Here is a 15692-nt window from a genome sequence, read left to right as displayed (position 1 = left end):
TTTTATCTTAAACATTTTATCAAACAATTTTAATTTGCTGTTTTACCACAATATCATATTTTCCCAGCAAACGAAAGTCCCAAAATAATCACAATTAAAATTACAGGCTCGAAACTAAAGTTAACTGTCGTATAATTTATAACAACTATATTGATATCTAAGATATATATGGTATTGATTATGACACGTTTTCAAACTGTTTGCTGTCCCTTTCGGTGTTTGGTACTTGAACGTTCTGCTTTCCTAATAAAAGCATAGCCTATGAATATTTTATTTAACACATGTATTATATTAGCCTAATATAAAATCTATTTTAGAAAACTTAAATTCTTCTTAATTTTATCTTAAATCTTCTTAAAATATACAACAAACATATTTTCAAATGAGCTTTATGTAATAAAAAATCCATTATTTTAATGACATCGACACGTTACCTTTTTGTAACAATTGACTAATTTAACTGTCATTCGGGCATTCTTCTTAATTTTGATCATTTGAACCTGCCCCTGCAGTATAAGACATGGGCTATTCCAGTCGTTGATGTAATGATCTGTAGACGGGACTTTACCATTGCACTAATCTACAGAGGGGTGCGGTGAGTCGTCAGTAACCAGCGTGGCAGTCGTTGTTTAGGTGTCCTCCTGTCTTTTTCTGTTTTGTTTTATTACCGGAATAGGTATGTGAAATTTTACTCGATTTACTTCATCAGGGTCTAAATCTAGATAGAGATATTTTTATTTGATGTTAGAGTTTTAGAATGTGTATTACAAACGACAGACCGAAGTCAAACAGCTCCGTTGCTAGCTAAGTTATCTTATTTGTAATTATGTGTTATGCCGCGTCCTGTCAGCACAACAAGCTTTATCATTGACCACAAGTACTCTTGTGACTATATTTGAATGTGGACGAAGGAACTAAAATAACCTATCAAAATAAACATAACGTCAGCTATAAAAATTTTAAGTAACGTGACGTTACTCCGTTGTTGTTGATAGTTAGCTTGTGGGCTGCTCAACTAATGTTAACACAGTTAGCAAAACAAACTCATAACCACAGTTTTATATACACAGTAATTTGTTTGTCTTAAAAGTAAGTTGATAAAAAAAATGAACCAAAAGTCACTGTAGTTTATATTGACATGGGTGCGGAATGACTTCTCGTCCTTCTTTTTTTGATAACTCAAAAAAATTCGTATAATGTTTGCTGAACGTTTTTCACTCAGGGAGAAGCCTAACAAGCATACGTCTCTTCTATTTCAGTTTTCATATTACAGATTTGGCAAAATGTCTAGCAAAAGGGCTAAGGGAAAAACCACCAAAAAGCGCCCCCAGCGGGCCACGTCGAACGTGTTTGCCATGTTCGACCAGTCCCAGATCCAGGAGTTCAAAGAAGCCTTCAACATGATCGACCAGAACCGCGATGGCTTCATTGATAAGGAGGATCTGCATGACATGCTGGCTTCATTAGGTGAGGACCCAATAGAGTTGGCGAGGCAGAAAGGTTAAATCTTTTATCCTTGGCCCTTAATGACCCAGCTTCTTTCTAATGGACTACACTTTTTCTTCACCTTCTTTCACATAAATGCTAAAAAAAAAAAAATAGCATAAACTGAGCTCTTAATAAACCAATTTTATATATATATATTTATATATATATATATATATATATATATATATATATATACATACATACATACATACATACTAATAAGGTAGAAACTATCTTTAGAAAATCAATATATTGCAAGTCATTTAGAGTTTTATTTGCATTCCTTTTTTTCACCTCTATGAGTGTGTCACCTCTAGGAGTGTGTTTGTGTATATACACATAAAATATACACCGTACACACATGAATTATGTAAACAAACTCTTTTATTTTGAATGCGATTAATCGTTTGACAGCACTAAAATATTTAGTTAACATTCTTCAAAATGTCTTCTTTTGTGCTCAGCAGAATAAAGAATTTTATTCTGGAATTTATTTCGGGGTGAAATATCACTTTAAAAGATACATTTAATCAAATACAAACTGCTTTTGACTGAGAAGTTATTTCGTTGTTAGGTAAGAACCCCACAGACGAATACCTGGAGGCGATGATGAATGAAGCCCCTGGTCCCATTAACTTCACCATGTTCCTCACAATGTTTGGAGAGAAGCTTAATGGCACAGATCCTGAAGATGTTATCAAAAACGCATTTGGTTGTTTTGATGAGGAGGGGACGGGTAAGCATGAACAGTAACACTGGCGATATGTATTAGTCTGAAGTATCAAAATTAAAGGATTATATGCTGTATTTGATAAACATTTGTTAGGTTATTATTAAACGGGTTGCCTCCTTTTTCCTAGGTTTTATTCAGGAGGACTACCTGAGGGAGCTCTTGACCACTATGGGAGACAGGTTCACAGACGAAGAAGTGGACGAGCTGTTTAGAGAGGCCCCTATTGACAAGAAAGGAAACTTCAACTACGTAGAATTTACGCGCATCCTGAAACACGGTGCTAAAGATAAGGATGATTAGGAAAAGGGCAAACACTACTGAAACTAATGAAAATTACACTGTAACACTATTACATGTATAATGGTCTTCTTTCCCCCCACATTCATGGGCTAGTGCAAAGGGGATATATTCATCAGCAAGGCAAAATCATTGGACTCTACTGGACCTTCTCATAAACAGTAGACTTGTACATATCTATGAAATAAGCAGACATGTAATCTGTGGTAAACCTCAAAATGAATGAATGCTGTTCTGGTATGTAAATGTTGAGAAATAAATTCTGGAATTATTCCTTGTAGCCTGGAGTTGCTGGATATTTACACCTTTGTAATAAACAATTTGAAATAAGTCAACTCATCAGATTTTCATTAAAGAATGTGGGGTATTTTATGAAAAAAATAGTTTAAAGTTTCTCCCAACATTTTTTTTACCATTAAAAAACGGTATTTTAACATTTTAATTCATAATATAATTAAAACCTAGTGGAGATAGGATTTTACAGAACAGGACAAATTGACAAAAATGTACAGAGATGACACAAAAGTTGTCTTCAAATGTTTAATTTCTCTCAATAACTACACAACAGCATTTTAGACAGAAATTGATGGGGAAAACCACCAGTGGTTTGAAGCACCCTGAGATTTAATCATGATAAAAACAAAACAAGGACTATCCATTCTGAAACATTTTGCTTAGTATATTTTTTTATCCAAAAGTTTTACTGCATGAAACATATTGAATTCGATCATTTATTTATTTTAGATCCTTTAAAAGGATATTCTTCCAGCACCATTTGTTTCTCTTTGATCAAAATAAGATTATAAATCCAACATCTGTCAGGCTAGATAACAGAGTTTCAAGAGAGAACAGTGTAGTCCAGATGTTCAAAACTCCTTAAACCTAGCCAGAAATATTTCCAAATATTAACATGAAAAATCTTAACTCATAAGAAATGATATCAAATAGTTTCGAATGCTGCCTGTTCTTCTCTGCGTGACAGGTGCGTGTGTAGGTTGTGGGCGAACTGCAGGACCACCTCCAGTGCCAAAGCTTTCAGTGTGGTTCTTCATTTACAGCACCAGTAACTACTGATGTCTGGAGTCTTTCTTCATGATCATTCTGCTAAGGCTAAGTTTTTTGTCTGAATCTTAGCCAAGTGATCTGATATTCCAGCTTCAATTTTGTCACACTGAGCTAAGAACCCCTGAGCACGAGGAAAATAAAGAAAACAATATTTAAGAAATTATATCAAATAATGGTCATGGGTATGGTAAAGTCTAACGTGCTTAATTAAAATGCAATATTAAAGGAATAGTTCACCCATTAATATTTATATCCAATAACATAAATGGGTTTGTTTCTTCATCGGCACAGATTTGGAGAAATTTAGCATTACATCACATGCTCGCCAATAGATCCTATGTAGTGTATGGGTGCCGTCAGGATGAGAGTGCAAACATCTGATAAAAACATCACAATCATTCACACAACTCCAGTCCATCAATTAGCATTTTTTAACATTTTCAACTTCATACCGTTGCTTTCTGCTAACATTCTCCAGTGAAAAATTAATCTAGTCTTAATCAGAAAAGAAATATTCACAGATCAAGCATTGCATACAAGTGAAAATGGTTATAAACAAATATGCTGGTTGATTTTGATATGAGAGGACAAATGGGGATGGACTTTTTTACTGGATGGATTATGGACTGGTATTTTGTCCAAAGTGTCAGTTGAAAGTTAAAACATCTGAAGGACTGATTTGTTTCTTTCAGACATACACCTTAACACTTAACAAGATATCAATTGATGGACTGGAGTCGTGTGGATTACTTGTGGATTTTTGTGATGTTTTTATCAGCTGTTTGGATGCACATTCAATGCAGATGATCTGTTGCAAGTGAACAAACTCATCTCCATCTCAAATGGCCTTAGGGTCAGTACATTTTGAGCAAATTTAAATTGTGTGTGAACTATTCCTTTAATAAGTTATAATCGTACCTGAACAGTTTTCACGAGTCCTTTTTTCTTCATCCTGCAATCACTAAAACTCTCAGGAAAGCTCTGTAAATAATCAATATAAAGAGGCACAAATTAGTTTTCCTGATCAATGGAAGCAATCAAATATTTTCTTCCTTGTTGTGTCATACATCCAAGTGTAATAAAATGCATTTACAAAATAGGTAAGGAGAATTTTCCTTTCATGCCTACTTTAAAAAACGATATAACAACAACAAAAAACAATTACCATTCCATCGATTTCCTCTAGGATTTTCATGAACTGCTCAGAGGCAACTTTCAGCCTGTGGTCCAGTTTGTTAAGAGCCTCAGCTTGCAATTCTTTTGCAAGAAAACCCTGTAAATAATCCATTAAATTATGAAATTACCATATTGCCAAATATATAACAAGTACAGTGTTCGATAAGAGGAATAAATGGATTTTTGTCCATGTCACACATACATTCTTCAGTCCCGTGAGTTCACCATCCACCTTCTCAAGCTTCTTGGCGGTTTGTTCCACTGACTTTTCAATGTCTTTGAGCTTTTTAAGTTCAGTTTCCTCCTCTGGGCTGTTCTGTAAAAATAAAGCAGCTTGTCAGATTCAGAAATAATTACAGCTCTATCTGTATGATTTGACGAACGGCACATTTTACCCTCTTTCCAATCATCATCAGTTTACAACCCTGCTTTATTCCAAAGCTGGACAGCGGCTCCTCCATCTCCTTCAGTGATTTCCCTACAACCGGAACAACATAATGTTACAATTCCTGTCATCTAGATTTTATTGCATTCAACAACACAATGTCACTGTTGCACTGGCACAGACTAACCATGCTTTTATTTCAAACACTGCATCATTCTGTTGAGTTCAACAAATGATCATTTCCGTAGTTTATACCCAAAACACAGGTGGCCATTTGCAGTTGAGTAAATGTAACGCATGAAGCACATGAAGAGTGTATACTGTGTTACCTTTAAATATGACTTTCTGGGATGGTACTGGCACTCCCGTGGCTTCTGTCAGCGCTTCACACAGATCCTTTAACAGAGGTTCATGTCCATCCTGTGCTGTTAAAGTGATGTTGTGTTTGGTTGTGACTGAGACAAGGAGAACAAGAAGACAGGTTTGATACTCAAAATGATTCAGAGAGCTAACTGGCACCGTTATCTGCAAATACAGCATTGACATTTAAACAATAGCTAAACGAAATTCGATTACAATTAACCTGGAAATTCAAAATATACATTTCTAGCCTCAAAATGTAACTAATATTGGAATAAACGTCTGTGGTTTAGAGGGATGTAGTAATACTGGTAGCTAGCTTCAACACTGTCGTACCGTATAAAGCCTCTATATAAATATCGACTACATTTATTTTCGATATATCTTAATGTTTTAAAATATAAAAAGGTAGTCAGGTATCTTTACCATAAGCAACTGTCACTGTCATAGTGTTCTCCGCCATATCGGCACACTATTAGCTAACGAGTCACAACTTTACAATGTATACACATGCAACCGGAAGTGACGCATGTGTGTACGTCACGCCCGCTTTCTGAGCCTGATCCATCTGTCCTTCTGTAGGGAAATTATTTAATAGATAAGAATAATTGGAAAAAAACATGGCTCTTACCTTATAAATTCTGTGTCCCCAAAAAAGGAAAATAACTACATTTAAAGTCCATAATTTATACCCCACTAAAGAGATTGCATCCACATTTGGTAATGCTCATTTGAATTGTAATGTCTGTAATTTCTTTTACTGTCTATGGTAATTTCAGTATTGAGTCTATTGATCATCTTTTTTTTCAATTGCTCCGTTGTTAAGGAAATTTGGTCTGACGTGTCAAAATAATTTTATTCTAAATTATTAGTTTTGTATTGTAAACATAGCATAGATGTATAGGAAATGTTTTTTTTATTTAATTGGGAAAATATTATATTCATAAATGTACATTTCCTTCAACATTCCCAAAACGACATAATTATTTTCTTGGCGACTATGCAGAATTACCTAATTATAACACTAGAAAATATTAATACTAAAACAAAATTGTCACATTTCTGAAACTGTATAAACTGTACAATAATTTTGATTTACTACCTCTGCATTTCACTCATCCAATGTTGTATTTATTTGTTAAAGTTAATGGTTTATATTTGCAATAAAATAAAATAAAAAACAAGATGAACAAGACACCACTGATTCTTAAAGTACAATTTATTTTCTTACACAGGTAATTATTTTACTTTGAAATGGGCTAAAGCTAATAGATAACTGAGCTGTTTTTTTTTTTGTTTTGTTTTTTTGAGAATGTCATTTTAGAATGTAAAAAAACAATACATTATGCAATTATTATTCAATTAGGAAAATACCATATACGCAGGAAAAGTTTTTTTTGGTAAATCAAACTACACAAACATTTTGATCAAACTTTTGTAAATGCAAAAAATTTTTTTTGTAATTAATGTGACTGTAATACCTCTTGTTCAGTCTATCCTCTTGTTCTGTTTGTTTTTCTTCTAAAATGTGTTATTGCTGCATGAATAGCCTAATTGCTCCACAAAAATGCTCAGCTGGGTTCAAATACCACCATTTATTGCATCTCTTACAGACTCCAGTGATGCATTTCACATTTCAAAATATTTCAGATCTTGATGCATAACTAACAATGAAGTTTGTTATTAATAAAACCAGGTCATTTTAATAATCCAAGCAATATTTCGAATAGCTGATGGCTGCTCCGTGCAGATTCTTCATTCATGCTTCCCAGAACTGTGAACTTGAAATACTTGATCAGTGTCAACAATTCAAGCTTCAGAGTCTAGCGTGAAGCAAGACACACTCCATCTTAACAAGAGCATACAGTCAATAATATTAATTGGAAAATGTGTAATTACTATTAAGAATAATATGTTTATATGTAATTAATATAATTAATAAGTTAATATGTAATGAGATATTGTAATGTAATGTTTTTGGAGAAAAAAAAATCTCCATGCTCTAAAAATACATTTCTACAATAACTTGACTATCCCCAAACTGTTTGTATCTAATTTTCGTTTGGACATGCATTACTATAAAGGTATGTTTAGATAATGGAAAATTAATAATCCAACACTCTGATTAATGAATGGATATTCCAGGAGTTTTACTTGGATATCTACTGTAAAAACTGTAATCTCATCAGAATTCACTGGGTTATGAAAATCAGACGAACATGTTAACATGACCAAATTCTAAATAAACCTGGAAAACCACACTTCATGTGATCATGTTAAACATTAAACTGAAGTTACAATACTATGTGCTAGACTGGGCAATGAATAAAATACGTTCAATACCACCAGCACAAGAAAAACTTCCTCCTCCAGCTGTAAACAACAAAAAAAAAAACTTTTCAGAGAACAGATTCTTATGTGGCAGGGATCTGTGGTAGACCAAACTCATCCACCAGAACGCCATCCTGAGAGATACAAATACATATATGCACTGAGTAAATCACAAAGACAAATAATGACGAATTATAATGAATATGAAGATTTTGTCATTGAAATTGTATTAATTGAATCTGTACCTTATTGGTTTTAGTGTCACTAGGCATTCCCTCAGGAATGGAGGGTGCAGACGAGGCTTCATCTAAGTAAGAGCTGTCATCATCCAGCAGTAACTCATCTCCCAGAGCATCCAGCTCTGTAGAGGAGAAAAAAAGTGAAGCTCTAAGCTCCACACACACACACACACACACACACACACACACACAGACAGACAGAAGTACCTGCTTCTAGTTCATCCTCATCGATCTCTGATGTGCCATAGCTGCGACTGAGAGCTTCCTGCACCTCGTTGGCCTCTTCCATCATGTCTTCCAGTTGATCCTGCAGGTCCTATCAGTCACAAAGAAGAGTAATGAAAGTGTACTTTATTACCACTGATCATCAATCAAAAACACTGCTTTAAAACAGCCAATATCAAAATGATTAGTGTATATACTTCAATCTGATCCATTTTCACTTGTTTATATGCTTTCTTCATTTCTTTTGCTCCAATCTTCATTGCCTCCACCTACAAAACAATAAAACATATGTAGAATCTAACAGTTAAAATGAATAAGGATGAATGAATAAATTAAATTAAAAATTAAATAATAATAATTTCATATTTTAGTACTGATTTTATACAATAGAAAAGTTCAAGTTCTTTAAAGTATGTTCATTTCTGCATTCAAAACTTGGTCGGGGCTCCTTTAGCACAAGCTCCAGCATCAGTGAGGTGTGGCATGGAAGTGATCAGACTGTGGACTGCTGAGGCACTATTGAGCCTTCAGATTGTCTGTATTGTTGGAGAGATTGTTTCTCATCTTTCTCATGAAAATAGATTCCATATGGGGTTCAGGTCAGGTGAGTTTGCTGGCCAATCAAACACAGTAATATCATGATCAGCAAACTACTTGGAAGTGTTTTGGCACTGTGGATAGGTGCTAAGTCCTGTTGGAAAAAGGAAATCAGCATCTCCATAAAGCTTGTCAGCAAATTAACAGATTAAACACAATAAACCATCACAAGCAGATGTCACAGCATCCCAAATCATCACTGGCTTTGGAAATTTCACACTCGACTTCAATCAGCTTGGTTTCTGTGCCTCTCCAGTCTTCCTCCAGCCTCCAAACCTTGATATTTTATTTATTTATTTTATCTGAAAAGAGGACTTTGGACAACTGAGCAACATTCCAATTATTTTTCTTCTTAGGTAAGATTCTTCTGATGTGCTGGCTTGGTAGCCTTTTTCCTGAAGACATCTGAGCGTGGAGACTCTTGATGTACTGACCGCAGCTTCAGTCCACTCCTTGGGAATCTCTCTCAAGTGTTTGAATCGGCTTTGATTGACAGTATTCTCAAGCTTGTGGTCATCCCTGTTGCTTTTGCACCTTTTCCTACCCAAATTCAACTTTGCATTTAATATGCTTCGATGCAGCACTCTGTGAACAGCCAGCCCTTTCAGTAATGACATTCTGTGACTTACTATCTTTGTGGAAGGTGTCAATAATTGTCTTCTGGACAACCATTATTGTGGTTTCAAAGAACAAAAAATACCCAGAATTTATAATGAAGGGATGATCATTTAATGAAACGCAAATGTAAATATTCTAATATTTTGAGATACTGGATTTTTGACTTTCATGAGCTGTTCTCTCTAATCACCCCCCCCCCCCCCCCAAAAAAAAAAAAAAAAAAAAATATATATATATATATATCACATTAGAAAAAGTTGGATTTTAAATAATAAATAAACAAACAAAAATTTTATGCATTAACATTGCTTGGAATAATTTGGATAATAATACAAATTTACTGTTGTTTTTGTGTCCCTTAAAGACTGGATTGTATAGTTGGCTTGTTCCATATTAAATGACTGCTGGGAAAGCTGATCTCTTTGACCCTCATACCTGCATAAGATAGTGAAAATAATTTAACATTATTATTATAAAACATAAACTTAGATACTGAAATAGACATTTCACAATTACAAATGAATATTAGTACAGGGAAAAACTCACATTCTCTTTTGTTTCAGCACTCTCATTGCCTTCTGTTTCACTGTATTCTGTAAAGAGATTATTAATTTCAGAACTCTGAATGGTTTATAGTGGGGTCCAAATATCTGAGACCACATATAATAAAGTAAATTTGTGAACTTGAAAACTTCTAAAGATAATATAATGTATAATAGTAGTAATGTATTATACGTTACTTCAATAACAAAGTAAAATTAAAAAAGAAAAAGACAAAAACTCAACAAAATGACTTAAGCCTTAAAGGGATAGTTCACCCAAAAATGAAAATGTGATGTTTATCTGCTTACCCCTATGGCATCCAAGATGTAGGGGACTTTGTTTCTTCAGTATAACACAAACCAAGTTTTTTCACTCAAACCGTTGTAGTCTTATTATGTAAGTGGATGGGAATAACAGCTTAAACATACAATAAAACGAATAAAAACATAAACAAACAGAACCAAATGAAACCCTGCGGTTCGTGATACACTGCTGTATTAAGAGAAAAAATGATCGGTCTGTGCAAGAAACTGAACAATATTTATATTGATTTTTAACTCTGATTCATTACCGCCACCTATCTCTCAAGTGGACCATTGACACTCCTTATTGAGATTGTGGATAGAGTGCCAATGGTCCACTTGAGAGATAGGTGGCGGTAATGCACTTATTTGTCTGCGATCCACCATAAAACAAGAAGAAAAAGAAGACACCTCACACGCCTGCTTCTCAGAACGCGCATAGGAGGACGCACTCTAGTGATGGGAAGTCTGGTTCTTTTCCATGAACCGGTTCTTTGGTCTGTTCGTTTTAATGAACTGTTGATCAACTGTAATGAACTGTTTCAAAAATAATCGGTTCTTTTACGCCCTGACGTAATGACATCATTCGCGATGACGTAATGATATCAAGTTTATTGTCCCAAGCTGGGATAAAAAAATACACATTCAAATATATAAAGTCAGTTATCATAACTTGTCATAACTCAAGCTCTCAAACCGGACATGTCCGAAAGAAACGGTGAACCGAAAAAAAAAAACGATTCAACAGGTTCTTGACTCGAGAAACAAAGTCATCTACATCTTGGATGCCCTGGGGGTAAGCGGATAGACATTACATTTTCATTTTTGGGTGAACTATCCCTTTAAATAAAAAAAAAAAAAGTAAAAAAAAAAAAAACGAATTCAAAATATTAATAAAAATTATTCAAGTATCTCAATGATAGAAAATGTATAATGGCTCGAGTTCTGCTATCATAGGAGGACATACAAAACTAAGACATTCATTATTATTTTTCAATTAAAAATTTCAATGAATTAATAGGTTGTTTTGTTGATAATAACGTATTGAAAAATTGGATCTCAACTGCATGTATACTGTTGTTAGAATAGGTGCATCATTGCATGAACTCGAGTTTTTGATGCTTACTTTTGAGGGTCCATCCCTCATCTTTTTCATCTGGTCCTTATACTTCATTAGCTCTGCGTCGATTCTCGCTATTTTCTTATCGATCGACTCGATCCTCGTATCCACCTATAATGGGAACAGCACACAGCATCCACAGTAACGTTACATCCATGTCTGACATGCAAACACCAATCAGGATGCTGCACTCGTGTTCTGGGAGACAGTCACAGCAATACACTACTTACATTGCCTATGGAGTCAGAAAGGTTAGGAATAGGCGTTTGTTTGCTCCGTCCGAAAATTCGGTTCATTTTAACGGGACTGACACTTATTTACTTTGTTAACGTATCTGAATGCTGATCACAGCGGGCTTGTTCCGGTTGGTCGTAGAATACAGTACACACCATAATAAAAGTCACGGTTGAAGATTATCATCCGCTGTTTTTCTGTTGGTTCCCAATGGTAAAGCTTTAGAAATTCCCTAAATTCCGTTCTTCTTAGGTTATTGAAGTATATGTTTCTCTTTCGTCTCATTTTCCCCTTGAAATTGTTTCGTCACATATCTTTTTAAACCAGCCAATATAAGGAGACGAACGAATAAATAAATGGTTAACTTACCTCATTAAACATTGCAACCATTGGTTTATTATTATCAGGTTGATAGCCTATATTTCATAACTGATTTGATAAGATCATCACTTATAATTGAATTGGGCTATTATTATAATTTGTAAATAATAGGCCTAATAATTATTATTTATGTTTTTATGCGTAATTAAACTTTGAACATCAAATATATTGAGTTTTTAATTTCAGTTATCTATAAATTAATGAATTTGATTAATTACATTAGACAGTCTGAGACATCTGACTCCTGCATTTAAAAAAAAAACATTTTTTGAATGTTATTTTTTAGCAACATTCAGGTACATATTACCTATCATGTTTATTTAACCACCATGATCTGATGATGTAAATTCACTCCATTCCAGTCAGGAAACATAGACTAGTATTTCAATTGAAAAAAAAAAAAACATTATGGAGGGTGTAAGTACAGATAAGTAATTTTCTCTCACAATATATTTGTAATTACACACAGATTCTATGGAAATGAATTGTAGGCTACATGTTCGTTCTCTGGGGCTGTTCTGATAAACAGATGTTTCACAGTTTCACAGCGTGACCTTGAAGCGCTATGTTTATCCATTAATGTCTACCATGGCAACGTTAACACTTCATCAGACTTACCAAGAACTAGATTTAACTGGGTACTGACAGAACCGTCTCTGAAAACTGTTAATGTGCACATAATCTGACAAGGTTCTGGACAACTCTGTAAATAGAACCCCTCATTTTCTGTTCCTTGAAGCCTTCCATCATTTTAACTTTCAAAGCATGTTGTATGAAAAAATATTTAATGCACGTTTACAAGGACTGTAAATTCTGTAAGTTTACATTCCAAAAAGAGTGAGAAATTTAGCAGAATGGTTCGTATCCACTTGTATTTGGACTATTAAATATCTCCTTTGATGTTCACTGAAAGAAAGAAAGTCACAGTATCATTTGATAAACTGAACATTTATGTAATCTTAACCAGATGTTTTATATTAATTCCATAACATTTCATAAAAAATATCACCAGTTTACAGAGAGTAAATCTTCTTCTTTTTTTCTGAATTAAGGCTATAGACAGTGTCCATTGATTATCATGTCTTCCTTTTTGACATATCTGAGATGTTCTCATAATGCTGACAAGCATCAAAGGTGTGGAAAAAAGAATGTGTCTCTTGCTGTTTGAAATAGACTATAAGATGCACAATAAGTTGCCATGGGGATACTGGCTTTGTTACGTGGTTGCGCCTCTTTCATCTGGCTTTGTTGTCTTAAATGATTTTTCGGATGCATCATTCAGTCGTGATGGATGAAAACCCCATGACTGACATCTCTGAACAGCACATGACTGATCTCAACACTGATTCTTACAGTTCAATTTATTGACAATATAGTTTTCAAATACAGGTAATATTATACAAGCAAGGTACAACTGATGGCATAGCAAAGTTCATCTCATTTCAAATTATTTTTTTTTCTTCAAAAATTGCACATATTGAAACACCAGCTGAGAAACAAAACTTACTAACACATTTAAAATCTGCTGTGATATAATAGTGCACATTAATGAAAGTACAGTGGAACTAACAGAAACTTCTCTCGTTCTGCACTTCATTGTCTTACAACACCATAAAGCATCTTAGATGACCAAATATTAGCAAAAATGTCATATATATTGATTTATGAAAAACCAAAGGCACAAAGGGCATTACATTTTTCAAAAGAATTTAGCAATTCCTATACTGTTGTGGCAAGAGCACTGATGATGTCACAATAAAGGAACAGAACTACAGTAAAAGATTGCATTTTTACAAATGTCAAGGCATATTGCCTTCACAACCTAAAGGTTACATTACAAATACTTACAAAAATCAACTGTTACATCAATAATGTCAAAAACAATGTACATTTGAACTGTTTTCTACCACGGAACTGATTTTGTATTTCCTTTTCATCATAAATTGCATTTACATAAACATTACTCAGAAATCACTACATTTTCATTGTCAAACATGCAATTGAGATGTACATCTTTTTTGTAGGTCTAGAGAAAAGATAATACATTGTATTAAGCATGAACAAGAAGTAGATTCAGTCCTTTTGTTGGTTGTTTTAAAGCCCTATTCCCAAAAAACAACAACATATAAATCTGTAGACTCCCTCTAAGGCAACTTAGATCTACTTAAAATACATAATCCTTCATACATAATCATTCATAATCCTTTTCAGATATAATCCTTCAATCTAAATCAAATATGGATAATATAAAGCACTTGTCAAACAGTAAGCAGTTCTGAAAACACTACATTCACTTTACTTAAACTGCTGTAGACTAAATTGTTTTTCCCTTACCATTACAGATATATAGTTTCCTGAGTGATAATTATGTGACACTGTTGATTAATATACATTGATTTATACATTGAGATACATACATACAGTGCCCTCCACTATTTGGCACCCTTGTTAAATATGAGCAAAGGTGGCTGTAAAAATAAATCTGCATTGTTTATCGTTTTGATCTTTCATTCACACAATTAACATATCTTTGAAGTACAACAATTGAAAGTGGGGCGAAAATCTAAAGATGAAATAATTGTAGTTGTCCAATGCATGTTGGCCACAATTATTGGCACCCCTATAAATTATTTTGAGTAAAAAAATCTCTGTAATATATTAACATTGATATTTACATGTTTTAGCACACCAGGGTGACTTTAAGCATGAAATGGTCCAACCATGGTTTCCTGTTCCACAGGATTATAAATATGAGGACACAAAGGCCAAATCCAATGAGATTGTTGAGCTTCACAAAATAGAAAGAGGCAGTAAGAAAAAAACTAAAGCAATGAGCAAGGAGAGTTTCAGTGGTCAAACACTCTTTAAAGATCACAGCTGGAGAATTGCAGAGATAAGTTAAGACTTGGGGTCTGAAAGCCTAAACAATCAAAGAGCCCCTACATCACCACATGTTTTTTGGGAGGGTTTCAAGAAAAATTATCCTCGCTCTTCCAGAAACAAACTCCAGCTTATTCAATTGTCAGACACGACTGGAACTGCAAATGAAACTGGATTCTATGGTCAGACAAAAAAAAAAAAAAAAAAAAAAAAGAGCTTTTGAGCAGCAAACCCACCAGATGGGTTTAGTTCAAACAGGGATAAAAAGTCCCCCATGTCCAGGGTTAAATATACTGCTGGATCTTTAATGTTGTGGGCCTGTTTTACTGCCAGAGGTCCTGGACGTCTTGTTCAGATGCATGGCATAATGTATTCAATCAGATACAAAAAGATAAAAAAAAATGAAACCTGACTATCTCCGTTAGAAACCTTATAATGGGCTGTGGTTGGATCTTCCAACAGGACAATGATCCAAAAACAAACATCAAAATTAACCTCAAAAATGGGTCACTGAGCACAAAATGAAGCTTCTGTCATGGCCGTCCCAATCTTCTGACCTGAACCCTGTAGAAAATGAGTGGGGTGAACTGAAGAGAAGTAGCACCAACATGGAGCTGTGAATCTGAAGGATCTGGAGAGATTCTGCATGAAGGAGTGGTCTCTGATCTCTTATCAGGTGTTCTCGAAACTCTTCGGGCATTATAGAAGAAAACTTAGA

At 34.3% G+C, this 15692-nt stretch overlaps 3 protein-coding genes across 3 annotated transcripts; 1 reads left to right on the top strand and 2 right to left on the bottom strand.

Moving 5' to 3' along the window:
- The first annotated feature begins 516 nt into the window (after nucleotides 1-516).
- Nucleotides 517-2848, top strand: LOC127951521 (myosin regulatory light chain 2, smooth muscle minor isoform-like). The gene is made up of 4 exons (XM_052549417.1): nucleotides 517-676; nucleotides 1260-1467; nucleotides 2063-2224; nucleotides 2349-2848. Exons 2-4 carry the CDS (start codon nucleotides 1284-1286, stop codon nucleotides 2519-2521), a joined length of 519 nt encoding a protein of 172 aa, XP_052405377.1. The 5' UTR covers nucleotides 517-676; nucleotides 1260-1283; the 3' UTR covers nucleotides 2522-2848.
- A 196-nt stretch (nucleotides 2849-3044) lies between these two features.
- LOC127951519 (BAG family molecular chaperone regulator 1) lies at nucleotides 3045-6087 on the bottom strand. The gene is made up of 7 exons (XM_052549416.1): nucleotides 5931-6087; nucleotides 5474-5599; nucleotides 5155-5237; nucleotides 4962-5075; nucleotides 4749-4856; nucleotides 4502-4564; nucleotides 3045-3704 (listed from the first exon to the last, which is right to left on the bottom strand). Exons 1-7 carry the CDS (start codon nucleotides 5965-5967, stop codon nucleotides 3615-3617), a joined length of 621 nt encoding a protein of 206 aa, XP_052405376.1. The 5' UTR covers nucleotides 5968-6087; the 3' UTR covers nucleotides 3045-3614.
- A 997-nt stretch (nucleotides 6088-7084) lies between these two features.
- On the bottom strand, nucleotides 7085-11878 carry LOC127950543 (charged multivesicular body protein 5-like). The gene is made up of 8 exons (XM_052547668.1): nucleotides 11710-11878; nucleotides 11486-11590; nucleotides 10061-10107; nucleotides 9856-9949; nucleotides 8497-8568; nucleotides 8282-8390; nucleotides 8081-8196; nucleotides 7085-7969 (listed from the first exon to the last, which is right to left on the bottom strand). Exons 1-8 carry the CDS (start codon nucleotides 11773-11775, stop codon nucleotides 7919-7921), a joined length of 660 nt encoding a protein of 219 aa, XP_052403628.1. The 5' UTR covers nucleotides 11776-11878; the 3' UTR covers nucleotides 7085-7918.
- Between the last annotated feature and the right edge of the window lie 3814 nt (nucleotides 11879-15692).

The sequence above is a fragment of the Carassius gibelio genome, chromosome B2, assembly GCF_023724105.1.
Source record: "Carassius gibelio isolate Cgi1373 ecotype wild population from Czech Republic chromosome B2, carGib1.2-hapl.c, whole genome shotgun sequence".
Taxonomy (NCBI): Eukaryota; Metazoa; Chordata; class Actinopteri; order Cypriniformes; family Cyprinidae; genus Carassius; species Carassius gibelio.
The sequence above is the reverse complement of the archived record's forward strand: the minus strand, read 5'-3'. Positions and strand labels throughout refer to the sequence as shown.